Below are 27,572 nucleotides of genomic sequence, written 5' to 3' on the forward strand. Positions count from 1 at the left end.
GATTTAATAATAAAAATAACCACAACATTTCAAAAATTATACATTTGACTAATAAAGCGAATTAATTAGTTTATTACTTCTTTTAGTTTATTATTACGTAAATTACTAAGTGCAGTTAATACTGCAATGTCATTGTTGTGTATCTGTGTGCGCATGCTTGCTTGAAGCTCTATTAATATTGAAGCACTGAATAAATACGTCCAAATCCCTTGTCAACTTAGTAACCATGCTGGGGTCAGTAGTGCTACTGTGTCTCTTCTTTCTCCTCCTCTTTCTCATTAGGGTTCGCAGGCCTGTCGGCTTCCCGCCCGGACCGCGTCCGCTGCCGTTCATAGGCAATATTCTGCAGCTGAATCCCACAAACCCTCTGAAAGACCTGGAGAGGGTAATATAGTTTCATTTAATTGAAAAAAATGTCAATAGATATAGTGATCTAAGCAGAAGCTCACAGCATGATGATGTAATAAAGCAAATTGGTGTTAGATAAAAGAAGATCATATAAGCCATGTTATCTGTGCTGTCGCCATTCAAATAGGAATTCCTGATTGACTGCAGGTTTTAGTGCTAGTTAATCTGTCATACTGTGTCTCTTTAATATCTGTACAATATTGGAGAATTGCTCTACTGTTTTGTACTACACAATGTCAGATCTGTAAAAAGTGCCATATTATTAATTGTCGCATCTGTCGAGAGATTAGATACAATATAGAACAAGTCCACAGGGTTGAGAAGTCTGTAGTCTATGTGTCCCTCCCTGCATTCCAGATCTTCTGTCTCATTCTTAAACTATGGTATCTGTAAATACTTACCACTGGATAACCCGCGAGATCGGTTTAGATAGTAGTACAAAGTCCAGAGTTGAGTAAAGTTCATGTTTTCATGACACAGCTTGTCTGTATCCGTCCCTCCCTCGTTTTAGCTCTCACAGCGCTATGGCAAGATCTTCAGCCTCTACTTAGGTTCGGGGCCTGTTGTGGTGTTAACGGGCACAGAGACCATCCGTGAAGCACTGGTCACACGCGCCGCTGAGTTTTCTGGACGCCCAGATAACCTCATGATTAGCCACATAACAAATGGCAAAGGTAAAGACTGGCAGCCTGCACTGGCAACTTGGAGGAGTTTTATGTTGGTGATGATCAGATAGTAAGTTTATTATTCTCAATGGACAAAGAGAAGACAAGGCTGTCCAATAACCTTTGTTCCTATACTTTGTTGTGCATGTATTGTTTTATGTATATACTTTGAGTGTGCTTGTGTGTCAGGGGTCATCTTAGCAGACTATGGTCCAAGCTGGAAGGAGCACAGACGGTTCGCTCTGTTTACGCTGAGGAACTTTGGTCTCGGGAAACGCTCCATGGAAGAACGTATCCTAGAAGAAGTGTCCCATGTCAGCACTGAGCTGGAGTCACATGATGGTATAGTGTCCCATTTAACCATTCAACACACACAAATACAAACTCTGTCTCTCTCAAAAACACACACACAAAGAGAAATGAACTTATACACACATACTTGAAATCTGGTTTGAAACAAGTTTCACGATAGTTTGGTCAGTGTTTATTGAACAGTAATGCGTGTTCTTGCTGGACAGGACAATCCATGGACCCTCAGGTGTTGTTCCACCAAGCTGCATCCAACATCATCTGCTCTCTGATATTTGGGGAGAGATTTGAGTGGAAAGACCCTGTCTTCATCACCTTGATCAAGGGGATTCAGGAACTGACCACTCTGGCCATTGGACCCTGGGCCATGGTCAGTCAAACAGCAAGCATTCCCAGTACTGGTGCCACCTAAGGCTAATGCTACACATACTCAGGGTGAACTTGATCTAGATCACAGGGTACTAAAACATTATACATATACTCACTGGTTTGCTGCTTGCTGTTCTGGTTTATATTGCTATGGACAACCCAGGTAGAACATTTATGAATGAGAGAGAGGTTGGGTGTCAATTTAGATATGTTCTCACACAAAGATCCACACATCTTTATTATTTCAGTTGTACAGTGTGAGCCAGGTATTTTTGTTTCAGCTCTATGAGATCTGTCCTGCCCTGAGGAACCTGCCCCTCCCCTTCAGACGAGCATTCACCATCTACAACAGTGTCAAAGAACACACCCATAAGGTTGTGTTGGAACACAAGAAGTCCAGGGTTCCGGGCAAGCCCAGAGACCTCATTGACTGCTACTTAGACCAGCTGGATAAGGTACAAAGTCTGAGAGCGCGAAGTATCCCAATGGAAACTATGATGGGACACAAGGAATTTAAATGTCTGTCTGTCTGTCTATGTGCAGACAGCGAATGAAGACTCAACATTTGATGAGACACAGATGATAATATTGCTGCTTGACCTGTTTATAGCCGGGACAGACACCACCTCTACCACCTTTCGCTGTCTCATGATACAGCTCATGAACAACCAAAACATACAGGGTGAATAGACGGCACACACAAACACACTCACACACCGGTCTCCCACCAAGTGTCCCATTCAAATGTGCATCCTCTCCAGAGCGCTGTCATCGGGAGATAGAGGCGGTGATGGAAGGACGGCCACACCCCTCCTACGAGGATCGGAAAGCCATGCCGTACGTCCAGGCCGTGATCCATGAGTCCCAGCGCTTTGGTGACATTGTGCCACTCAGTGTGTTCCACTGCACCACCTGCAACACCCAACTGCAGGGGTTTGAGCTGCCCAAGGTCACCGAGTCCACACCCCCTTCCACCTAGTTTCAAAATGAATGTTCTATAATCTTTTGATAAAAGTGCCATATTTAGCTTTTGGTTGTGTTCTATCTATTTCTGTCTCAATCTTCCTCCCTCTCCGTTTCTCCAGGGTACAACAGTAATCCCTAACTTATCCTCAGCGCTGCATGAAGAGAGCCAGTGGAAGTTCCCTCACGAGTTCAACCCTGAAAACTTCCTCAATGAAGACGGAGAGTTTGTAAAGCCAGATGCCTTCATGCCTTTCTCAGTTGGTGAGAGAGAGGGAGAGAGAGTAAATAAAACAATATAATGATGGACGAAAACAGACAGGTAGAGTGAGAGAGGAAATCTCTGTTTTGTAAGTGCTGTGTGTGTGTCCCTCAGGTCTAGGCGAGGGTCTGGCCCGCATGGAGCTGTTCCTCATCACGGTGACCTTGCTCCGTCAGTTCCAGTTTGTCTGGCCCAAGGATCAAGACCCCCTGGACCCCAGTTCTATCTTTGGGGCAGTGCAGTCCCCTAAGCCCTACCACATGGGAGTGCGTTTCAGGAAAAGCCAGAGAGGGTGAACTGTTTCAGAGGTGGAGAACTTGCACTTGTAATGCCGCTTTCCAGATTTTCCTGTTTGATCCAGACTTTCAGGTATAAAGAAAAGATCAGTTGTGTGTCACAGGATTTTTGCTTGCAGTTAATAAAACTGGATTATTGATAGAATAAAGATACTAGATAAAAATAATGTTTGTTTTTGTCCTTTTTCTTTCTTGGACCTGTCCTTTCAAAGGCAATTTTTTTTACATATTTTTGTCAATACACTTGTATTTTGATTGGACATAGATTTTATTATTGTATATTTCTATTGTATTATTGTATACAGCATTTAGGAAATAACGTACTCATGTCATCTATTGATAATTACTGTATAGGGTCAATTAATATTTCCATGAGTAAGCATGTTTCACACAAGAATGTATTTAACATATACTCTTAAATAAGATTAAGATAAAATTATTAGTACATATACCTGATGCATATTTTAACATGTAATACATTTACATGGAACCCATCTATAGTACATGTTACATATTGTATTATTACATAGATATGTAGGATAGTGTTTCCTACAGAAATACATAGTATATACAGAGTATATCTACTAATCTGACCACATTTTGACACATAAGAAGTTGAGCTTCTCCTTACAGTCCCTGGCCCCCCAGTGCTCTTCTTCCTTGTCCAGGGTCGCACAGTGGAGGTACCGGGCAGGGCAGAAAGGCATCTCCCCCGCAGGCCAGTCCTGGTATTCCAGCTTATCTCTGTTCACCCACAGCCACTGACCAGCCAGGAAGCGCAGGCCGGTCCACACCTGGCTGGTCTGGGCCTCTGAGGTTGTTTTCTTGGCTGAACTTTGCTCAGCCTCAGAGAGAAGACTGGGGAGGTCATTATACTGATCTCTACAGTACTCCAGGGCCTCCTCCCACGTCTTGTTCTCCTTTACCAGGACCAGATCAGACTCATAGCAGAAAAATGAGTGTTTTGTATCACATTTGTAATTAAAAGCTACATTGTTCCGCAATGCAACACAGTTGTGATTGCCTCCATAGTCAGTCAGCTGAAAAGTAGCCTTAAATGCCAAGGATAAATGCCCGCGTCCTCCAGACCACTTCCACTTCGAACCCTCTGCAATGTCCTTATGTAGACCAATCCAAGCATCAACACCATTTCTACTGCCACTAATTCTGTTAAGTCGATTTGCAGCTTTTGCGTTGTTGACATAGGACAGGTCAGTGTGTTTCTCTCTGCAGTAGCTCTGGGCTTCAGGCCAGGTCTTTGCTTCAGCCACGTAAATATCCTTCCTGTACAAGCTGGAGACCAGCCGACACAGAGCTGTGACAAGGAGCCCTGCCAAGCTGCTCTTCCTCCACATCATGTCCCACTGCCCAGTCCCTGTAGAGTGGAGAGAAAAACAGGGCAGTAATATGTAAACAAGGTATCCATACAGCCAACCAGCACAAGGTATATGTGCTTTGACCTCTGAAGGAGAGACCAGTCAAATAGCATCCCTGTCACATGTAGTCAAATGGCCTTTCTGAATGTGTAAATTCTAGCCACATTTGTTTAGGTCATTTGTCAAGTTTCTCTCCCTCTCTATGCCTCTTTGTCACCTTTCTTGTTCTCGTCTTAATATTTACACAAATACTTAAATGTATATGTTGGATGGTGTGTGTATTTGAGGAAAAGTATCATCTTATCACAGAGGGCCTTCTGTGTTGGCACAGTCTTGAGAAAGGGCCTTGACTTAGATGGCCTCTCCCCTACTAACCCAGGTGGCACAAGTCTAATCTTTTAGACAGCCTAACTTTGATCAAATTTACATCACAATTACCTTAATGTCAAAGAGAAAAATGACCAAAAATGAGACGGACCCAAACAACAAGGGTATACGCTTTCGTGCTTTGATGCCAAGTTTCACAGGTGAGGTACAGGTTTTTGATTTGACTGGGTCTTCATATTAGTAGAGACAGAGCCTGGTGTAATCCACACTGACTAGCCACTAGGCCAGGATGGAGAGTAAGGGTAGCTTCACCATGCTTCTCATCACTGCCCTGTTAGTGCTGGTATCTGCTCTACAAAGAGAGTACTTCCTTGTAACAGAACCTTCATCAGCACGAAAGAAGAAGCCAACAACGTCTCTGTTCTTGGTAATGGGGCCCTGGTCTGGATTGGTATCCACAGAGACACCAAGAACGATACACTTTGGTACTGGTCTGGACACAGGACAGCTACATTCACCTTCTGGAAACCTGGCGAGCCTAACAATCATATGGGTAAAGAGGACTGTGGCAGTGCAGGACCAGGTGGACCCTGGTGTGATTTAGTATGCAATATCAACATCAACTTTGTCTGCTACCAGGAGACGCCTAAAGTGGTCCTGGTGAAGGAGAACAGGACGTGGGAGGAGGCCCTGGAGTACTGCAGAGATCAGGACTGACCTAGTCAGAAATATTAATCTATCAAGCATTGCACAGTCAGTCGGTGAACAAGTTTAAGAAAGTTTATTGCTTGCGCCGGCCCACAAGGAGACAAAACATCACACCCCATTGTGCTACAAGTTTGTCTGCTAGCATGTTGTGCTAGCTAACTATTTAAGCACAAGCGCTCTTTACAGTCATTGCTTAAGACAAAAGCATGCAAATGTTCCATGGCTCTTCTTCATTGGCTCCTTGCGTAGACCTGTGTGCATGGAAACTGACCGAGTTATCTGACCCTAGGCTTGACCATATGATTCACTCAGCACAGATAAGGTTATCTATTGCACCTCTAGTAAGATAATGGTCAGCCTAGGTCAGCATGTTTACGTATGCCTCGTGTTACCCAAAGTTCAGATTTGGGGTAGGCCTCTCTACACACAAGGAATGCTGAACACAGAATCATTCTTATACAGGATAAATGTGTTACATCTTCAATCAATCTTCAATCAATTTTTCCAACAGACCTCCCCAGTCTTCTCTCTGAGGCTGAGCAAAGTTCAGCCAAGAAAACAACCTCAGAGGCCCAGACCAGCCAGGTGTAGACCGGCCTGCGCTTCCTGGCTGGTCAGTAGCTGTGGGTGAACAGAGATGAGCTGGAATACCAGGACTGGCCTGCGGGGGAGATGCCTTTCTGCCCTGCCCGGTACCTCCACTGTGGGACCCTGGAAAAACATCTCTTTTTTTTTCGTACCATATGAATATTTTTCTTTGACATTAAGGTAATTGTGATGTAAATTTGATCAAAGTTAGGCTGTTATAGATTTGTTTAATGGCAGCTGGGTTAGCAGGGGAGGCCATCTAAGTCAAGGCCCTTTCTCAAGACTGTGTCAACACAGAAGGCCCTCTGTGATAAGATGATACTTTTCCTCAAATACACACACCATCCAACATATACATTTATGTATTTGTGTAAATATTAAGACGAGAACAAGAAAGGAGACAAAGAGGCATAGAGAGGGAGAGAAAGTCATAAACTTGACAAATGACCTAAACAAATGTGGCTAGAATGTACATGTTGAGAAAGGCCATTTGACTATATGAGAGAGTGCTACATGCTACTACAGGTGTCCTTCCTTTGGCAGGAACAACAACAAGAGTCATTAGTGAGGAGGAACCTTAGTCAAATTGCCTCGACGTCTTTTAAACAAATTAAGACTCTGAACAAAGTAAACATGCTCCAGAATGACGTGTTTCTATGTAGCCTAAATCATGTGTTGAATTATTTTCAGTGTAACAGAGTAAAAACATTTATTTTTTCCTTAAGAAATGCAAACATGTAATGCAAAAAGTTCTAGTTCTGGTATTTCAGACTAAAGATGATTTACTACTTATATTCTTGAATCAGAGATTTCTTAGTTCAATTCCCTTTAGCAAAACATGTTTTCCAAGCATAATTCCCAAACCAAATCCATATCTGCACTGCTCTCTACACACCTATGAAGACCATAAGTTAAGCAATAGTGGGAGGACATGAAATATAAATGCTACTTGTTGCACCCTCTCAAATCTAATCTAAGATTCATCTGAAGGTTGAAAGCCTAGGTTGAAAAGTATTTGATCTCTTCTCTAGCACCCTCTGTGAGCTGAAAGAGGAAGAGAGAGAAAGAGAGAGAGAAAAAGAGAGAGAGAGAGAGAGAGAGAGAGAGAGAGAGAGAGAGAGAGAGAGAGAGAGAGAGAGAGAGAGAAAGGTGGTGTATTTAGTTTCTCATTGAATATTCCTATGGCCAGCAGAGCCCTGCCGTGCTGAGTGACTGCTGTTCCCCGCAGCATCAATAATACAAGAGGAAGTTTTTGTCCCTCCACAGGCCACTGGAACAGGCAGCTCAGGGGCCGAGGGGGGCCCTTTCACTCAGCCCTCTAGGGTTTCAGTGCCAGCAGACAGCAGTCTGACACCAGGGAGCCTGCCTTGGTGGCCCTGCACAGGGCCTGATTGTGTGGCCAGAGTGAGAGGGGACCAGGGGGAGGAGGGGTCTGCACAGTGACAGGCCACAGAGACATGCTGGCCTGGGCTGCAGGGTAAGACTATACCCCCTCCGACCCAGCGCCCCTGGATGAGGCCCAGCTGAGGGACAGCTCAACAGAGGACTAGTCAGTGGGAGTTAACAGACATGAGAATGGGATGGATGGCCTGGGTGTGATTGGTGTCATCCAGATTTGCAGCCCGCTTCAGCAGCTAGCTGACAGTTAACGTAAACCTTCCAATGATTGCTAGGAACACGTTTCCAAATTGTAATCTTGTGTGATTCCAAAATCAGTGAGTGACTGGGTCTAATAGAACTTTCATGGATAAATCGGTTTGAAGAGCAATAATTGTGATACATAGATTATCAGTTGATAATGCGTTTGACTCTGTAGTATAGGAATTAAGGTTATATTTCCCCTGCCTGAGCTGTGTCCACTGTCCACTTCCTGACAGCTTTCTCAATTTCACTCAAAAAACAAGATGATGAGAGGATGACAGTGAAATATGATTCAACTGTGGCTGTGGTCAATCTCTCGCCTTCAGCTCAACCCTGGATACCTGGAGGGCAACACAAGCAGAGGCAGAGGAGAGAGCAGGGAGGAGGGGCAGAGAGGGAGAGAGTGAAATAGAGAAGGGCAAGGAGAAAGGGTGAAAGTGTGAGAGACAGAACGAGAGAGGAGAGATGGGCCATCATATCAACTTTTGTTAATGACCATTGATGTCTTCTGGTTATGGATACACTCAAGTCAAAGTAGATTTCAGGGATATTAACTAATTGATCAATCTTGGTAAGATATGAATTTTTTCTCCTATTTTGAAATGTTAACTTTACCAATACCAGTTCTAGTTGTAGTAACATTCAGAATTAGGATGAACCATTGTCTGTTACATAATCAATTATACAAACAATTTATGTGCCAATAATGTACAACATCCTGTAAATTAAGTCAGAAAATATGTAATACACTTACAATTCTTGTATTGCATATTGTCTCACAGTTGTACACAGTTTTTCTTACAAACAATACTTATAACTACTCTATGTGATAGAAGAGATAATGAGAGATAAATGTTTGGTCAGGTGGTCAGGTGACAATGGTTGGTTTTTAAGGTCTCATGTCCACTGGGCAGCAGACCTGCATATTGTTTGTAAATAAATACAGTTTTTGAAACCCACTTCAATTAAACCAATAGATCAGTCCTTTAAGTTTAAACTTTGACGCAAATCTCAATTACTTTCAAATACTCTGATGAAGTAATGGATCCTTGTAACTGACCCAGGTGAGACACTCTACTCCCCACGTCCACCCGTTCACCAAGGCTGACGGGGATGGGACTCGTCCTTCCTACCTGAAAGACGGATATGACATCACAAACACACAGACTCCAGGGCTGTGCAAACACTGGCATCAGAAGTGGTCGTCATCAGTCCGTTATGGTCTCCTGTTAATATCAACGTGGGTGTGACACGACGTGTGATACAGACCTGGGATCATTCCAGACTGGTACAAAAGGACAGGGGTCCCTGGAGGATCTATGTTGATCCAGTCCAGCGACATCTTAGTGGCCTAGTGTGGAAGGCCCTTCAGCGGGCAGGTGGGATATCACCGTGCCGTCCTTCGCCCTGGCTCAGAGATGGTAGGGCAGGCCCCCGGCAGGGCCCAGGGAAGAGCTTTGTGTCTCGTGGTCATGGTGTTGTTGGTTGTACTGGGACTGGCGTGTGCTGACTACACTGGTAAGACCACTCCAACCATCCAGCCACAATTTCTGACATCATAATGCATGGTGTTGGTATTATGGTTTGGTAATATTATGGAAAATGACCATGATTTGATCACACAATTATCTGTTCTGAACCACATCAAAATGTCTCACTTCATCAGTTTTTCTCATTTATTCACAAGGAACCAACAGAGAAGAACAGAGACAGCCCATTCTGAAGGAGCTGGTGTCGTTATGGCGTAAAGGAGGGGGCTGGTACCCCCGAGGTGAGCCCCCACTCCCTGGGAGAGACTCTAAACAGCAGGTTCACACCGTGGTGAGGGGCATCATGGGGGGCCTGAAGACATTGGGCCTCCTGCCCAGCAACAGCCTGGACCACCCCTCCCTCAGAAAGCCCATCGACAGGCAGCGTTTATCGGGCTTCCTCTACAACATCTCCCTCTACCTCCAGGAGATGGGTGCAGAGCTGGAAGAGCGTCAGCCTGCCTCTGATGACGAGCAGCTGTGGGAGAAAGTGCTGCAGTCCTTCCTCCAGTCAGAGGGCGGTGCTGCGCTGGGCCAGTGGCATGGGAGGGTGCCCCCCAGGCCTAGCATGAGGCTCCAGGACTGGTTCCTGTCCCTGAGAGGTAGCCCCCACTGGGACGTCCTGCTGGGGCTTCTCCAGAGCCTGCTGGCCCTATCTGAACGGCAGCCACAGCGCCCTGTCATGGCCTTTCTGTCCCAGAACTGGCGGACAGTGAGCGCTGTGATGGAGGCGGCCCTGCAGGCGCTTGTGGGCGGGACGTACGGCCAGGCCAGTGCAGGCCTCCAGGGGTTCATCTGCGCCCTGAAGGGACGCAGCGACTGCACCTTCAGCGTCAGCTGGCTGCAGCAGCTCCTGCGCTTCATGGAAACCAGGAACTGGAAGCCTGTGATTGATCTCCACCCTGCAGGGATGGGCGGGGATTCTGGCCAGGGCTCGTCTGCTTTCGGACGCCTGAAGCCCTTCATCCTACCCCCAGAGATGTTGAAGGAGGAGGGGTTAGTTGGAAACGCCTCCCTGGGCAGCGCCGCTGGGGACTTCGGGGAGGAGCAGAGCTCAATACAAACATTGCTCTTGCAGATTTTATCACGCTCTGGTGGAGCGGAGAGGGCAGGCCAGCTGGCAGAGAGGAACCCCGCCCTACTGCAGGGATTGGACGGTCTGAGGCGTGGGCTGCTGCACAGAGTGGGCAGCTCAGTCTACAGCAACCTGCGGAAAAAGGTGTCGCGGGTCACCATGGTGCTGCTTGATGATGTCAGCAGAATAGTGGAAGTGCCGCACCCCAATCAACAAGGGAGGTGCTCAGTGGGTGAGTCCATGTTGCTAGGACAGTGGGATGATAGACATTAAAGCGCAGCACGCAATGGGAAACCATTTTTCGACACATGCTGTTTTGTCTGACACAACACCACAAAAATAAGCATGGACAAAAACATAATAGAAGTACTTCTATATAGTATCGCATGCTCACACTTTCAAACTGTATTTTTTTATTTTGAAACTGGCTTTTAAGACATTGGCATGTGAAATGACGAACGCTGCTTTGTAAATCATAACTGTTAGTCATTAGGAGGATATGTGTTACCCCATGTCCCCCGGCCCGGCTAATCTCTTCATCCTCTCATTGTTGCCAGTAACTGTATCTCCCAGTCATTGTGAGCTCTGATATGGTGTTACATGAAGATCAATTGTATGTTTCAAAGGGCCCCCAGTTGGTTTTTCCACCATTCTGCTTTCATCCTCCTCCAACCTCTAATTTTCCATTAATATTTCTTTCTTTCTCTTCATGTTTTCAAAGGGGATCTGAGACAGCTTATCTTATGGTAAGTTATACAGAGGAACAAAGCGTAAAAATACATTAGCTCTGAAATCCCATACCACATCAGACTTCAGAATTAATGCAAGAAATATTTCACACTGTGAAAATCATTGTATAAAGGAAGCATGCTCTCACTTCTGAGTCTCTTAACTGCAATGCTCTGTTCTTTGAAGGGGAATCAGGCACAATGTGACTTGGAACAGCCAGGCTCTGGGTTTCAGCTCCCAGGGACTCCCCAGCAGCCCCCCCTTCTTGTCCTGCCCTCCTGACACAACGGGAGGGGGCCCTATACCCCCTCTAGCCCGTTCTCGTCCTAGACCTGCCTGGTCTCCTCGCAGGATCAACAAACGAAAACCCCCCCAGACCTCGCCCCATGCCCCCCGGCGCTCCCGGCTCTTGCAGCCTCAGGCAGAGGCAGCGGAAGGGGACTTCAGCCACCCAAGTGAGGCTTGGTACTCTACGTCAGTGGAGATCCTGGAGGCAGCGTGCAATGCGTCCATCCCAGGGCTCACAGGGGTCTCCAACTTCACAGTGTTCCTCTACTGTAATCTGTTTGACGGGGATGAAGGGGCGACAGACCCGGTGATGGGACAGGTAGGATCGGACCTTCACGCCACCTGCTCGGACGCTGCCTGGTATCTGTCTGCGGCCGAGGAGGACTTCCTGTGGGTCCACATCTGCAGCGAGTTCTTTGCCCACGAGTTCAACAACACCGTGTGTGCCAACTCCTCTTTCTGGCTGCAAAGAGCCCATCAGGTCAGACAGTACCTTCACAGCACACTATTCCATCCTTTGTTATTTTACAGTCCTATGATATAGTCCTGGGATAGGTTCCCATGATCCTCTGTGCTTTACTCTCAGACTTCTTCCTCTTAACCCATGGTGGCCGGTACTGTGCTCTGTCTTGGCTGTTGGCAGGCTGCGCTGATGAAGGACTACCACTACTTCAACCAGTCCAGCATAGATGACCTGTGTGTGCAGCTGTCTGAGGAGGGGGAAGAAGCTCCTGGTCCTGGTCCTGACGAGACCTGCCTGGCTCAGCTAGGCAGCAGGTCCCTCAGCGCCCTCGACTTCAGGAGATGCTTCCTGCCCAACAACTCTGCCTTGATCTTGGCCTTGTGTGGCAGAGAGTCCCCTGATGCCCCTCCTCCCCTGCCAGACGGCAGCTGGGCAGCAGAGTACTGCTCCAGAGTCCACAACTCATCCCACATGCAAACCCCAGGAGAGGGCGCTTGTGACTACAGGAAATGGGCCCTGCAGCATTTCACCAACTCCACCCTGCTGGAGCTTTGTGGGAGTACCCAGGAGTTCAGAGAGTACATCTGCCACAACGTCTCCATCTACAGGCGCCTGCTCAGACGGCTGCCGCAGCTTCCCCAGCTCTGCGCCGACCTGGAAGAAGAAAAGGAGGGCAGGAAGTGCTTCCTGCAGCGGTTCTTTGACATGCTCCCGGCGCGGTATGACTTTGACACGTCTCAACTGTGCGTGAACCCGGGGCCTCTGCTGACAGAGGCCCTGCATAAACTGAGCGTGTGCGAGGTGGAAGGGGGGGAGCGTGAGGGCTGGGTGGGAGCTGTGGAGTACGTCCTGAGGCTGCTGGACTTTGTGGTGGGGCTTTCAGCAGGACTGGAGGAGGGGGAGGGGGAGGTGAGGCAGGGGCTGGGCCAGGCCATCCTTCTCTCCAGTCTCCGTGACAATGCCTCGTTCTGGGCCACACTGCGCCCTAACGCCTCGCTCAGCATGCTCCATACCGTGGGGGTGTTCCTGCGCAAGGAGCAAAACGCTGCCCTCAAAGAAGACCTGCTCAGCTGCTTCAGTGTGAGTTTTAAAGCATCTTATTCTTTCTCTCTATCTCTCTTTGTCTCTCTCGCACACACACACACACACTAATAAAGAACATTAAAGTGAAACTCTTTCCTCATGACAGCCAGTACTCTGGGACCTCATTCAGAGAGAAGACAACTCCTCTGCCCTCAGGGTCCTAATGCAGGTACGGTACTGAAACATTCATATCACTTACACACAATGATACGCTACTCGGCACTGAGGTTTAATCCCAGTCGCTAACATATAGTTTGAAGAAAGTCACTTGCCTGTCAATGTGGTTAACAGTAACAGTGCAATTTCCCTTCAGGGAAAGAAGTACAACTCTACTCTTTACTCTTCCTGAATGACATGCCAGTAAGCGCATCTTTCTTAGATGTTTATATTTCATATGCAGTACCAGCTGTACCGTCTGTGCAGGAGTACCTACAGATGCCCAGAGAGAGTATCCGAACATTGGTGATGTCAGCAGAAAAAGATGCGGTGAAGAGGTTCCTGTCCCACATGCACCAGAGCTGGGACCAGCTGCGGGTCGAACCTGCTCAGGTGATGTGTCTTCTGTAACTAAGTCTCTAGTTGCTGGAACATCTCCAGATACTCTATCAAGGGTCATGTCCGCTGGGAAATATTAATATTTCACAAGTAATGATTGTGACCATAGCTTTGTTCTATCCTGCCCAGTCACTGTATCTCTTGTCCTCCTGCCTCAGGACTCGAAAAAGGAGCTGCAGGCAATGGAGACGATGACGGCTGCCTTCATTCACAAGTTTCCACGTGTGACCCCTGACCTCTTTGTCGACCTATCACAGTTCATCCCCTTCATGTCAGTCTCTGACATAATGAGCTTTCCTGCCTCCCTGATGGTGAACGACAGCGTGTGAGTGACTAGGGAGACTTCCATTAAAAAATGAATCATGTCAGCGTGTCATCATGTTGATTGCGTCTGTGTGGTGTGTGGATGGACAGGCTGATGGCCATACGTGACAACAGCTCCCAGATGAAGTCCCTCCAGAAACAGGCATTTGTGAAGAGGCTTCTGCAGTCCAGCATGGTGGGAGATGTCCCCTCCTGGCCACCATACTTCCTCCGCTCCATCCTCCCACTGCTCCCCCACCTCCCACTCAGTCATTTCCGACAGCTGACTTCACAGCAGGTCAGTCACAGATGCAGCTCCTTGATGTAACAATTTTACACCACTGAAACAGCAACTCAGTAGAATTATTTTTTAGCAGTAGAATCATATTCACCCCTTGTTTGTACCCATTGTTCTTTCATTTCTACCCATGGTTAAGGACCAAGTGGCGTTTGTGTATTTGGATTTTATGTTTGTTATAACTTTATGCCTTTTTTTGGTTGTATAGCCTAGGCTGTATTTTTCACTCTGGCAGGGGGACTGCCAACGTAAACTTGCCTTTTGGCTCTAATTGGGTGCATTCACATTTTAATGTTTATTAATGTACACTGTCCCTTTTGATAAAATACATTGAAAATTGAAATTGAAAACAAGTTCGCCTTCTCCAGGGTGGATATTAGGGGTAAGATGTTAGATGTTAGGATCAAAGGAGCTGAGTTAGTTAGGGTTAGTTAGGGTTTTAGTATTATTGCTTCCTTCAACGTATGTTCCACCTTCAGCTTGGTCCCCTGGTGGAGTTGCTAGGCAACAGCAGCCTGGATGGCACCCGGGGTCGCCATGTTCTCCGGACTCTGTTCAGCAATGGGAGGAACCTCACCAGTGACGACGTTCTGAGGTACCTTCTCCAAAACAATGTCAGAAACAGTTGTGGGGAGATATGTCCCTGACAGAGAGATGAGGAACGTCTTTCTCCACAGGCTGGGGGTCCTGGCGTGCTACCTGAACCCAGATGACCTGCGTCCGTTCCTCCACACAGCACCAGCATCCTGGGCCCTGTGGCACCAGCTGGCTCAGTGTGTGACTGATGGACTCGTCAGTGCCACAGGCAGGGTGAGCCCAACAAACAGAACACATACACATACCGTACTAAAGACTGTATCCTCCCATACGGCACCATGTTAGCGTGCCACAGTGTTCATCTCAATGACCTCTCTAAGCCTTCCTTGTCTATATACAATCTAGACTTGCGTGATGGGCTCCAGCTCTATTAAAACCCCCTCAGTGGGCATCATAGCCATGCTATCTTGTCAACACGCTCGAAACCACCTGATCACTGTCCTGTGTGCAGATGTCCTACTGGCTGGTCCAGGTGATCCAGCCACTGAATGCCAGCACCCTGCCTCCTCCAGCCCTAGCCACCCTCAGGGGGCTGCTGCCCCAGCTAGGGGCCTCCTTTCTTCAGTCACTCTCCTCATTTCAGCTCCTGGAACTGCTCACACAACCAGGCCTGCCCACATATCCCCCGGCACAGGTTGACAACTCTATCAAAAAACAGCATGCAGTACAAAACCTCTTGCTGGACAAATATATGTATTTTTTGTATCATATTAACTTTCTGTTGGCAGGCTTTTCAGCTTCTATCAAAAATTTCACAAGACACCAATGTAAGTTTAATTTCCCCTCTTCATTTATTTTAAGTATCACCAACTGTTTGTCCTCACTGAGCCATGTTTCCATGGTTACTCTCTCCCTGGCAGCTGACCATGGACACCCTGTGCAGGCTGGAGCCAATACTCCTGGGCCAAACCCCTTCAGCACTGGGAGGTCTGCGCTGGTCTGAGATCAGAGCAGCCACACAGTGCCGATGCTGGAGAGGCTTACTGGCTGATCTGAAGCCTGCCCACAGAGGCATCCTTCACAGAGCGCTGCAGGAGGTGGGACCGCTCTCAGCTTTCTCTTCCAGGAGATTGTTTTCCCTCCTCTCTGTCTGCCCTGTTCATTATGCATCCATTGCGTTCGCTCCCTGTCTCTCACCGGTGTTTGTTGGCAGGCTTTAAGCCCACTGATGACATATGGATAAGTCGTTTCGGTGGTATCGGTTAAAGACATTGATAGTACATAAACATCAACAAACGGTTCTGAATTCAGCAGTTCATGTCATGTTTTATTCATTCCCAGGTCCTGGGCACCAGCTTGGGGAATCAAACCCTGCAGCTGCAGTGTCTCCTGCCGTTCATCCCCCTGAGGCAGCTGGAGGAGCTAGATGTGGAGACAGTCCTGGGGGATATCAACCTGTACAGAAACCTGCCCTGGTCTCACCAACAGGTAACCGGCACCCCCACCCTCCCCCCACCCCAGCCTGCTCTATCTGGATGCAATCACACAAGGCATGCATGAACACCTATGGCTCAGACTGCCAGGCTGCCTCAGAGCTGTGGCTGTCGAAAAGACCAGGGTTGCCAGCTTTGATCCAGGCTCTCCTTTATACCCAAATCATTGGATATGCATCAGGGGAGGCATTCAGAATTGTCATACTCCATACACATCAACTGCCATCAAGCAAATTGGTTTGCGTGTAGTACAATGGTCTGGAGGGAGAACATCAATTAGTAATGCCTGCCTTAAAGAGATTTTTGTCACAGCCAAGGGTGTATTGGATTGCTTTCGCCACCTGCTCAACCCCCCCCCCCCCCTTCCCCCTCTCTGTGTCTCTCCCTATCTCTATATCTGAATAGGCTCAGATGTTGTTCAGGAAAATTCACCAATTTGACAATGTTTCAAGAGCAACAGTGGAGTAAGTCCAATTCCAATCATGATCCAATGGGTATTCATACAACTCATTAAACCAATATGGAGTTTCGTAACTAGGTGTCAAATGACCAGACATTGATGCTGTCATCAATATGTCATAATCTATTCACCCAATCATTTGCTGGGTACACAGAAACTTGGGCCATATAGCTGGCGGAATGACCTGTGATTGGCTGAGGCTTTGGAACAATGACACCAATTTTTCTGAGTTGCTTCAATTTGTCAGTGAGCTACCTGGAGGGCTCAGACCTGCTTTGGTAAGAAACAAGCAACCCCCATTTCTCTCTACATCCCATCATTTCCCTTACCACTTCCATTTGCCCTCCACCTCCTCCTCCAATCAATTATGTTGATTATGCCTAGGAACTGATGTAGAATTTCAATCTATCCCAACAACAGCTTTAAAGTGTTTTAGTGTTTGTTTTGTTAACAGCGGAAATGTCTTGTGGAGGAGTTGAGGAAAGGACCAGAAAAATACCTGGACGATCTTCCTCCTTGGGTCACAGCTGGACTACCGTAGGAGACTATTCTTTTTTTACCAACAATATCTCTCTGTGTATGCATACCATAATAGTCAGAACTCTGACCTCTGTCCCAGGGTCAAGATGGTAGAGAGCCTCTCAAATGTGTCCATCAAGGCCATCCTGGATCACATTCAACAGCACTTTGTGACATTCATCCAGATGCCACGTCACAAGCAGACATCTCTGGCAGAGAAGGCCATCACTGTGCTGGTAAAGGAGGATGCTGGTTAACTATTGAAAGCTATAAGAATAGCTCAATATTGTTCTAATGAAAGATTTAAATGTGTATGACGGTACGATGTTCTATTCAGTTCGATTCACTTTGTTGATCCTGAAAGAAATTCAAGCAATCAGGTAACAGCATGACCACAATAACAGAATAAATAAATAAACTGATCTCTTCACCAATCAAGAGATCTGTGAAATCTTCTGTTCTTTGGAGTCACAGTCTGTGTAAGTGATATAACAAAACATGAACCACTGAAGGTAAACATCATCAAAATCATTCAGCTCCCTAATCACCCCAGTATTTGCTGTGAGATGTGTAATGTATTTCTCTGGCCCATTGACTATGTGTTCCTATCCAGAGCTCATCCCATGCCCTCGGTGAAGGGGAGATAGATGGAGCCATGGTGGACCTCCTGGGGCCACTGCTGCCCTTCCTGGACCGGGACACACTGGGCCTGGTGGACCGTGGGGCTCTGGGGCTGAGGCTGGATGAGCTGAGGGGGTATTGCTTGCCCAGGGACACACAGAGGGACATTGCTAACCTGCTGACTGAAAAAGCATTACTAGGGTGAGAGGGGAGGGGGAGAAAGAAAAAACAATTTGAGTCTGGGTCTGAAAGTTGGATTGAATGGTAGAGTTGAGTAGAGAGAAAGGCCTTGGATGCTCCTGGGGTTCTGGTTGTTATTTTCTATTTATAATAAGTTGAGTTTGTCAGTAATTTTATGTGTGTTTGTGCATAAGTTGTATGTATTTTTGTGTGTGCTATAGAGACCCATCTACGTGGACGGCAGAAGATGTGGATCATTTAGGCAGGCTGGTGTTCACTCTCTCCCCTAAGCAGATGAACTCTATTCCACTGGTGAGGGAAGAATGACACCAATCACTCCAATCCCTTTTGGACCTCATAGTAGAATTCAACACAACCTACCTATGTGGATGCATATGTGTGAGTGTGTGTCTGTGTGTGGTTGTGTGTGTATCAGGCAGTGCTGAGTGTAGACACAGTGGAGCAGGTTCTGTCGGGCCAGGGGCACTGGGAGGACAGTGATGTGGGCCAGGCCTGTGTGAGCCGATATGTGGACCAGCAGGGCCAGAGAGACAGGACCCTGAGCCTCCTGAGAGGGGTTGTTAAAGCCCGGAGCAGGAGGAAAAAAAGTTTGTACCGCTAATTACATAACAACCACTTGGTTGTATATCAATCAACAAGGAAAAGATACATTGAGAAACCGTCTCTTTTACAAATGGAACCTGACCACTAAAGGCAAAACAAACTGAATCTCAATAACAGTGTCCACTTCCACCCAGTCATTTAGTCTCATCATGTTACCTTTGGTCTTAATCAGTTCCAGTCCCAAGCTGTGCTGACATCAGAGGCACCTTCCCCTCAGCATGGACAGCCAATCAGCTGAGCCGGATGTCGGGGGAGGAGTTGGCAGAGTGCGTGGAGGTCGTAGGTCAGGACGCCTCGCTCAACCAAGATCAACGTCGGGCACTATGGATAAAAATCAGGCAGGTCAGTAACATTGGGAACATCATGACACAGAATTAGGTTATTCCGTTTTGCATAAAAAACTAAAGTCTGATGGTAGGGATCAGTAAGATTAACCAGGCTATGGTTTGGTTAAAGTGAGGATTAAAAGGGTGCCGTGCGTTTCCTGGTTGTGTCTCCAGGGCTATGGTCCAGTACGAGGCCTGAGGCCAGAGCAGGTGCTAGAGCTGGGCTGCCTCGTTACTGAGCTGGGGGAGAGAGAGCTCCAAGAGGTCAACATCTCAGACCCAGGGCTCCTGGCCCACCTGGGGGCACTGACGGACTGGAGCACTAAAAAGGTGAAAGGTTTGATGCTGGCACTGAAGGGTGAATAAGGAAGTCCTGTAGCCCAGGACTCGTATTTCTCAAACTTTTCAGAATACTGAACTAGTTGTGCCTTTAGATTACAATTCAGTCATATTTCTATTTATATTGTTACAATTCAATCAAACTACATAAATGAACTAATTCTAAAACAAAATCAACACTCCCTCTCCTAAATAGGGGCCTTTGTGTTTTACACTTTGTTCATATCTGCACCTTGAGTAGGTCCTAATGTTCCTAGTCTGAATTGGAGGCTGTCAACCCCCATGTCTTCTTCCAGGTGCGAGCAGCAGTCCTTGGAGTGATGAGGAGACGGAAGCTGAAGATGGACCAGCTAGCAGCAGTCGATATGGCAGTCCTGGGTCACCTTATCTGTGGTTTCAACCCCTCAGAGATCAACAGACTTGACCCCTATAACCTGAGGTCAGTCGGGTTCTTGATCGACATACTATTTTGAGCTCTACTGTATGTAAGTGTATCGTCAGAATGGAGATCGCTTAAAGCATTAGTGAATACATCCAAATCAACATCTTGTTTTATAATGTAATTTGGCCACTCTTTCAACAAAGAATCTTCCATCATGAATTATATGAGAGCATACCCAGTCCAGACAAGGAAGGAATACAGAAAGAAGGAATGTAGAGAGAGTGTAGGCTGCTTGGACTCCCTCCCTGTGGTTGTAATGAGTCCTGGGCTTTGTGATTGACAGCCTGGCTGTGTTGTTCCTGAGGGAGCTGGCTCTGCCGTGCTCAGACCAGCAGCTGGAAGCTCTGACCGCTCGTCTGTCCCGCCCTCAGGCCTTTGGTCCCGTCAGTGCCTGGAGCCCGGAGGTCTTCACAGAGATTGGCACATTAGCAGGTAGCATGCCAGCATCCTTTCTGCTGACTGTACTTTAAATGTTTTGTCCCTTATATTTTCAATGGTTCCTCAGAGTTTTTATATAACACTACCAATTCAGCTCCCAATAGGGTTCTCCACTTGTGCGATGCCTCAGTTACATATTGAATTTAAAACATGCCTCTCCCCTTCTCTATTTCCCTCCTCTGAATCAGTACTAACAATTTTCCCCTGGTCTGCTTTTCTTTCGTTCCATCCTGTCATTCCCTGTATCTTTACACTGGTGTGTGTGTGTTTTCCTTCTCTCCTGGGAGCAGCAGGCCTGGAGGACATGGTTCTGTCTGCCCTGGTGCAGCAGCAGGTGGAGGGACTCACCCCTCAGGCCATCGCCCTCATTTCACCAACCAAGATGTCGGTGAGTGGATCTCAAACAGTGTTTGGAGTTTAACCGGTTCCAAGTAACATAATATAGCGCCATGTTTTGTATGTATACAATGATCAGTGTGCACCAGGCTTGGTATATGCATGTGTGTATCGGGTTATGTTCAGTGTGTGTTTGTGTGTGTACCAGGATGTGTTCAGTGCTTAGTGTGTGTGTGCCAGGTTGTGTTCAGTGAGGCCCAGCTGTCGTGGCTGAGTGTGGAGCAGGCGTGGGCGGTGACTGAGGAGCAGTGGGCGGAGCTGGACAGCGGGCAGAGACACGCCCTGGGCTTGGCGCAGTATGAGGGGGACGTTCTCCTGGAGCAAAGAGGCAAGAGGAGGCAGACAGAACAAGACATAGAGAAGAACAAGACACGATTAGATTAGATAGAACTTTCTTGAAATTCAGAGTTCATCTCACATTTGACTGGTTTCTTTCCAGGCGGCACACAAACTAAGCCTTTCTCCTTTAAGATAAGGGTGGCTGCAGTGTCTGCTAAACATGTCTGTTATTGTAAATTCATGCTTCCTAGAGTCATTATTGTTATTTATTGTAATAGTGGTGTGTGATGTCATTTGATGATGTGTTGTGTCTGTTTCCACAGGGAGGAACTCGGCCCCAAAAGCACAGTCAGCAGACAGTCGAGCTGTGTGCTTATTGGCTCTATGCTGTATGTTATGGCAACTGCTGTAAAACCAAGATCAAAACATTTGTATTTATTCATTCCTTGACCCCTTTGAGAAATTGTAAGATTTGTACTTAAACAAATAAAGATTCCCTTTTCAACTGTGTTCCACTGGTGTCCTCGACTGAACCTTTTTTGGGAGTAAATTGAAGGTTGTAGGCTAATAGTATGTCATTCATGTAGCTTACTACTTATGCATGCCCCATGAAAACACTGTAACCTTCCATTTACTTCCACACTTTGCCTGTTCTACTGACACACTGCATTCATCACTGTCTGTGATTTTATCATAGCTTCCGTCACTCCTCTCAACAGCAGGTTTGTTAACCACTCTGTTACTATGGTTACAATTTCGGTTCAGTTCCATTCAATTGCAAAGTAGGGCAGCTGTAAACTATGATGAGAGGGGGAGGAGATTAAATATGTAAACGAGACTCCTGATACAGCCACAATCTTTTCTGGTACAACACCTGGTACAATTCCTCAACAATTCTTTCTGAGGTGGCGTGGGTTTTAAAATATCTGGTGGTTGAAAAAATTAAGTGTGATGGAGATGTGCACCTCTCTAATTAAGAAATAATGATGACACTGACTGGATGACCTGGTAGGGCACAGGACTTAAGGTTCTCTTCTCTCTCTCTGTTCAGCGAATGCCCTGTTAATGTCCATCACTCCACGGACAAGAACCAACCCTATGTTTCCTTTTGAGGACAGCCTGAGGAAGCTGCATGCCATTTTACCTGTAGTCCTACATTATAAAATATGAGCGCATAAGAGAACGTCAGTTAATTCCGCGAGGACTAAAGTGGCATGCAACTTCAAAGTTTGTAATGTTAACCGCTAACGCGTTAGCTGTGTACTAGCTACAGTTTTAATTGCTTTATTAACTTTAGCTTCACAGCAAAACTAATTAACCAGTTAATGAGGCTGACAGAATATAGATAATTAATACATGAGCTAATGGCAACCATCTTTTAGCTAAGGCTACTGTAGCTAATCAATAGACATGAACAATCCTTTCCGCCGGCTATTTTTTAATGCATGTAGGCCTACAACGTCTTTTCGTGGGGGGAGGGAGGGGTGGCTCCTATAGCTGCTTTTCCATGTTTTCCATCTATGTTGTCAACATCTAGTGACTCGGCAACTAGAACCATACACTTTTATGGAACGACATTTAAGAACCTCCTTACCGCTGTAAACTACAAGTCACGTTATTGACATGGGACATTCCATACCATGTATGTGTAGGCTTTATCATTTTAAGTAGGCTATGGGATATGAACTGATCAATAACAGTAGATGGTGCTATACTCCTGCGTAGGCTGCGTTCCCCTTGGAGTAGGCCGGCGTGACGTGTCCAATCGTTTGCACTTTGCACATCCACTTCTTTTCAATGACGTATTTCCTGGGGGCTGAGTGGACCCCTCAGCTGTACTGTAGGGGGTACACAAACATGATTATGTAGGTTATGTTAACGTCTTGACAGTTTTGTTTGTAATGTCCCTACTGCGGCATAGAACATTATACGACTGGTTGCAATATCGTGCGAACTCCCCGACCAAGACAATGTGTAAACGAGGACTGGTAAGTCTACAAACGTTTACAGACACAATAGAAAGTTTACACATTTTGTGTTGTTGAGGGTGGTCGTGGGGAGTTGTGAAGTTGTGCTTGGTTCTTCGTCTGGCTGGCATTTAGTTCACTTTTGATCAACACGAGGAGTACGTTCAGCTGGAGGAATGTGTGCCTGTCACCGTAATTTGCCTCGTTCTTGGATTGTCAGTCTCCTCGTGAGTAGAAGAGAATCGTAGATAAAGGACCGAACGTCGTCAGTTTACCACGGATATTATGATCAGTTTATAATATTCCATCTCATAGTAATCGGGAGGAATTCGATCGGACGCTCGGTGGAGAAACGGAAGCAGCGCGTGCTCTGACATAGGCGAAATACGCAGCCTAGTTGTAGCTGATAGTGCGGTACTGATACAGCAAAAATACAATTACAAGAAAGATCCAGGAACGTTTGCCAAGCTGCATGCGGTAGTCAAGGACGTTTGTGGTAAGTTCGTGATAGTTTACGCTAAATGATTATACTAATAATTGGCACCTACCATCGATTTAATGACACGGGTATAGCTCTTTAATTAATTGCTAAAACCTCGAAAAGTTTTGCGTGTTGCACTAAGTTTTTTGCTTTAGCCCTTGAGCTACAGCGCTGATAACACATTCATAATTAAATAGGAGGCCTTTTATTTGTAGCTTAATTCAACGCGAAATGATCTAAACCAAACTTTACTCATTCTGTTAATGTTGTTATCCATATTGATGTAAATACATGTCTTATTAATAATACCACAATGTTTACTCAAAGAAGCATTACACACCAAGTTACACCACCCGTACTGTATTTTATTAAAGGAGCTAGTGAACTAATACAATTGGTCTAGTTTAGGGGTTGTTTTTGGAAAGCACACGGACAAGGACTTGAATCGGGACACACTTTATTGTTCTGTTGTTTTATTTTGTCACTTAATTATTTACACATAACCCCATGGGTAAGTTGCGTCCTGTTTGGGCTTTCCAAATTTGCTAATCAAATGCAAATATAAATGCAAATAGAATACACAAATGTGGATCTTGTTTGTTTACCACTTTCTAGAACCTATCCTTACATCAATAGAGGCTTAGCACTATGGTGAGGAGAGTTACCTTGTAACCTTGGCTAAGGCAGCAAGCATGGTTTACTAATGTTATTAGAGCTATCTGTCGCAAACGTTCTTCCATCAGTAATTGACACACTTAATGATATGATCACATGGAAAACATATCGAAATCTCTTTTGCCCTTTCTCATGTCTTTGATTGTTTCAGTCAAGGTAATGAAATGTGTGAGTCCTAGCAGGTTTTGGATTCAAGTCAATCTTCTATCAATTGTCTGTTTTATATTGTAGTTGTTGCCAGATGTGAATTGGGTGTATGGTGTGTTGTACTGTGGTTCCAGTCTTCTGCAGTGACAGTCATATGGCTAGCTTCCCGTCATCTCTAGCTTGCAATAAAATAGTTGCTCTCAAGTTATTCCATGGTGCATGATTTTTATACTGACGTTAAACTCCATCTGAACAAATTACCGCCCAGATGAGGTCACAATGGGGGCGGGTGTACTTTAAGCCATGCATGTTAAAGGCGGGTTTGAGAGAGTGCACACCTCTGTCTGTCCTGTGTACTACCTTTGATCGGCTTCACTTCTCTCCGCAACAGAAAAACCATAGCACTCAGCCCCAAGGTGAGAAATGAGTTCTTATCCTCTTATGTTTGTCTATTATGCTGCCAACCCTTATATCTGATGAGGAAAAGTTTGGTTGCTCTTATGACAAGTGGTGTGTACTGTTCTCATAGTGATTGCCTCATGGGATGCTTTTTAAATTTCATGTATTTTTTTGGTGACTAATCTTGAAAAACAACATGTTTTTTTATTACCAAAAGAATCATGCCCACTGACCATACAGACACGATTAGAGGGCTTTATTGTTTAATCCTATGCTTAATCTGGAACGCTGTATGTTTGTGTTCGGTTTTGACAAATGATTGTCGAGGTTCGTCTAGTCATTGTTTTCCAAAACTTCTTTGAGAACGAGGGGGTAAATAATGAAGCAGAGTCAGTAGGACAGTGTATCTCTGCGTGTGCTGCTCTGTAGTGACAGACCCAATGTTCCAGTTGGCAGAGCAAAGTCCTCTCTGGATCAGTTGTCTGTAGTTAGAGAGTGGCGGGCGTGGGCAGCCGTCTCGGTGTCCTGCTGCCCTCTGGGCTTCCTGTGCACTGCAGGGCACCATGGGGCCAAATGGTTTTGATGATGTTTGTTGTTACGGGTAAACTATGGGTATCTTTAGCCTATCTGTCTAGAGTCTGCCATTCTTGCTGTCGCCAGAGATGAAACCTAAGAAAGACTAATACCTAAATTCTCCTATATTGGCCCAAAAGGGTGCACAGTTTTTTGTTTCCCACTGGAAAATTATTGTCAAACTGAATTGTTTGCATCCCCCCTTTTCCCCGTGGTGAATGGCACTTTGTCGCCCTGCTGGTATGAAATGCGCTATATAAATGTTCAATCGATTGTTTGATTGACGAGACTGTCTTGTGCTTTTTGTTTTTGTTTTACCGTTCTGAGTTAACAATGAACATCACATCAAAACATTAAGGGACAGACAAACAGGTTGAAATGTGGAAAGGCCACAACTTGTGACAATAGGTGAACCTGTTTTATCTGGTGTGTTGAACAATGCAGCACACACATTCAAGAGCAATGGAGACCTCTCACACACTTGACAGGTATTGCATACTCACAATGGATTCCTCAGTGACGGTTACTCGATTGCTTTTTAAAAATGTTCTTTCTGAAATGGATGACCTGGCAGATATAGGCAAGGCCAACTTCTGATTGATCACTGCTTCGTGCATTGGGTAGTAATGTCATTTTTGATAAAATGCTAGGATTTGGAGGGATGTGTCAGGCATTTTCTTAGAATCATTCCTTTGTTCTCATAGGTCGCCTGAATCGATCATAGCTCTGTCCGAGTCATTGGATTTGGACTGTGAGTCAACTGATGTTTGCTGTGTTATTGCATGTAGACTGTCAGACAGTATGCATCAGTGTTGGTGAGATCTGAGCTTACTCTGCCCTGCTACTTAGTAACTGCTATTTTAAGCTTTATTGGGTTGAATCCTCCAGGATGTACATCCTCTACTTTTACCATTTTGCATATTAATGCCAAGCGGTTCTTCCGCTGTTTCTGGTTCTGTAAGAACATCGTCTTTTTTCCCTTACTCTTGTGATTCACATTTTGGGGGGCTGCAGATGCCGAACATGCTTCTTAAGGGGAAAATCTGAGTTTTTTCTTTGACATCGTCTATTTTGGAATTGAGGCTCCTGTGAGCTTCAACATCATGGTCCTGCACCACATGAGATCTTCTGTCTGACTGACTGGATTATATGCCTGGCTGGCTGCCTGCCGGCCTGTCTGCCCATCGCAAACCTCGAACAACACTTTCTTTACTTGCTGTTAAACTCACATTGAATCACATTCATGTATTTTTCTTTTAGTGACTCTGCTGATAGTACTGTTGCATTCTAGTCTTGTATTGTTGGAGAACAGGTGAGATCAGTACACTTAAAACAAATGTATCTCCAGGCTTCATTTGTCAGTACAAATTCCTAAGAGACAATTGACTTTTGACATAAAGCATGACTTGGGGTACTAGCAACCTAAATGTTTTTCACCAATGGGAGTGGCCAAGTTTCCCAGAAGAGAAGTCTTTAGTCTGTGCAGGCCAGGGTGACTCTGCAAAACTTGATTTATCCTACATGTAATAACAGGAGAGGTACTGTACTGCAGGCAGTGTTTGATCCTGTACATAAGCTCAACATAATGCATGGTGAGGGACTTGCCCTCCAGTCTGAACAGACTGGAACAAAGGAGGGCAGTACTGTGTTTATGCTCGGAGGGAAATCAATATTTGAACTGCCATAGATTTGTTAAACCATTGGCATATACCAGCAGATTGCTTGAAAGACTTCAAAAAAGCATTTGTATATGATTTCATCAGTTGACAAGGAAGTCAGGACTTGCATCTCTATAACAGTATTGGTCGTCCATTGTTGGGCATGTATTGTGTGCTTGTAATTGTTGACAGCTTGGCGTCATTGCCATCCACCTTTGCTTTTGTTGGGCTGTTTTTATGGGTTAGGTGACGTAGCCTAGCAGGTGATCAGCTTGAGTATACTATTGTTTGCCACTGCTACACGCTAGAACAGGACTCAGTCTCTGATTCTTTGCCGTACTCTAATGCACTTGGTAACTTAACAAACTCTCTTCTTTCCCTCTCCTCCACACTGCCTCCCAGGTGAGCCGTGTACAGTGACCGTCCCTCCCCGTGTCTCAGTGCCCCCTGCATGTCCCGTGGGCAGCCCCGGCCTCTCAGAGACACCCTGCTGCTTCAATAGGCCCCCCATGGCTCTGGGCCCTCGACACCCCTCCAGGGGCCCCCGCCTGATGGGGCAGCTGCTGCTGGGGTCCGTCCTGCTGCTCCTGCTCTCTGGGTTGGGGTCGGCGCTGGGCCAGAAGGTCTACACCAACACCTGGGCCGTCCACATCGCTGGGGGCCCAAAGGAGGCAGACCGCATCGCCACCAAGCACGGCTTCATCAACCACGGACATGTAAGTACAGCCAGACAGGAGCATTGTTGCTTTGTGTGTGTGGGCGGTGTCTGTGTGTGTGTGTGTG

General features: G+C 46.1%; 4 protein-coding genes across 7 annotated transcripts in view; 3 read left to right on the forward strand and 1 right to left on the reverse strand.

The window, feature by feature from the left end:
* The first annotated feature begins 219 nt into the window (after window positions 1-219).
* On the forward strand, window positions 220-3,439 carry LOC146246800 (cytochrome P450 2B4-like). Its single transcript, XM_084683117.1, has 9 exons — window positions 220-385; window positions 920-1,082; window positions 1,263-1,415; window positions 1,592-1,752; window positions 2,033-2,206; window positions 2,295-2,433; window positions 2,513-2,700; window positions 2,837-2,978; window positions 3,091-3,439. Exons 1-9 carry the CDS (start codon window positions 227-229, stop codon window positions 3,270-3,272), a joined length of 1,461 nt encoding a protein of 486 aa, XP_084539243.1. The 5' UTR covers window positions 220-226; the 3' UTR covers window positions 3,273-3,439.
* A 417-nt stretch (window positions 3,440-3,856) lies between these two features.
* LOC146246801 (snaclec 5-like) lies at window positions 3,857-4,302 on the reverse strand. Its single transcript, XM_084682820.1, has 2 exons — window positions 4,297-4,302; window positions 3,857-4,213 (listed from the first exon to the last, which is right to left on the reverse strand). Exons 1-2 carry the CDS (start codon window positions 4,300-4,302, stop codon window positions 3,857-3,859), a joined length of 363 nt encoding a protein of 120 aa, XP_084538946.1.
* Window positions 4,303-9,330: 5,028 nt separating this feature from the next.
* Window positions 9,331-21,399, forward strand: LOC146246802 (stereocilin). Its single transcript, XM_084682821.1, has 29 exons — window positions 9,331-9,430; window positions 9,600-10,748; window positions 11,238-11,262; window positions 11,432-12,014; window positions 12,177-13,076; window positions 13,186-13,248; window positions 13,503-13,628; window positions 13,793-13,959; window positions 14,049-14,235; window positions 14,715-14,830; window positions 14,913-15,045; window positions 15,284-15,466; window positions 15,561-15,599; window positions 15,693-15,869; window positions 16,114-16,260; window positions 16,671-16,729; window positions 16,880-17,003; window positions 17,180-17,262; window positions 17,345-17,480; window positions 17,858-18,066; window positions 18,267-18,357; window positions 18,482-18,653; window positions 18,842-19,011; window positions 19,170-19,325; window positions 19,631-19,773; window positions 20,060-20,208; window positions 20,505-20,602; window positions 20,791-20,938; window positions 21,213-21,399. Exons 1-29 carry the CDS (start codon window positions 9,331-9,333, stop codon window positions 21,299-21,301), a joined length of 5,922 nt encoding a protein of 1,973 aa, XP_084538947.1. The 3' UTR covers window positions 21,302-21,399.
* A 477-nt stretch (window positions 21,400-21,876) lies between these two features.
* furina (furin (paired basic amino acid cleaving enzyme) a) overlaps window positions 21,877-27,572 on the forward strand; it is a 57,227-nt gene continuing 51,531 nt past the window's right edge. The window contains exons 1-2 of one of the 4 annotated variants that reach the window (XM_084683096.1): window positions 21,877-21,897; window positions 27,192-27,505. In XM_084683096.1, the coding sequence (XP_084539222.1) occupies window positions 27,299-27,505 (207 nt within the window). In that variant the 5' untranslated portion in view covers window positions 21,877-21,897; window positions 27,192-27,298. Of the gene's footprint in view, window positions 21,898-22,707; window positions 22,878-23,237; window positions 23,353-24,465; window positions 24,576-27,191; window positions 27,506-27,572 lie in introns of those variants that run through there. The other 3 variants (XM_084683095.1, XM_084683097.1, XM_084683094.1) reach the window with 3 other exon arrangements.

The sequence above is a fragment of the Hypomesus nipponensis genome, chromosome 19 (assembly GCF_054491055.1).
Source record: "Hypomesus nipponensis isolate SF chromosome 19, ASM5449105v1, whole genome shotgun sequence".
Lineage (NCBI taxonomy): Eukaryota > Metazoa > Chordata > Actinopteri > Osmeriformes > Osmeridae > Hypomesus > Hypomesus nipponensis.

Bases quoted from the DNA above. Each gene is read 5' to 3' on its own strand.
- LOC146246800 (XM_084683117.1), top strand. From the start codon at position 227: ATGCTGGGGTCAGTAGTGCTACTGTGTCTCTTCTTTCTCCTCCTCTTT. The intron at 1,753-2,032 runs GTCAGTCAAACA...TTTTTGTTTCAG, and splicing joins CCATTGGACCCTGGGCCATG to CTCTATGAGATCTGTCCTGC. The intron at 2,207-2,294 runs GTACAAAGTCTG...GTCTATGTGCAG, and splicing joins ACTTAGACCAGCTGGATAAG to ACAGCGAATGAAGACTCAAC.
- LOC146246802 (XM_084682821.1), top strand. From the start codon at position 9,331: ATGGTAGGGCAGGCCCCCGGCAGGGCCCAGGGAAGAGCTTTGTGTCTC. The intron at 13,960-14,048 runs GTGAGTGACTAG...GTGGATGGACAG, and splicing joins CTGATGGTGAACGACAGCGT to GCTGATGGCCATACGTGACA. The intron at 15,870-16,113 runs GTGGGACCGCTC...ATTCATTCCCAG, and splicing joins TTCACAGAGCGCTGCAGGAG to GTCCTGGGCACCAGCTTGGG.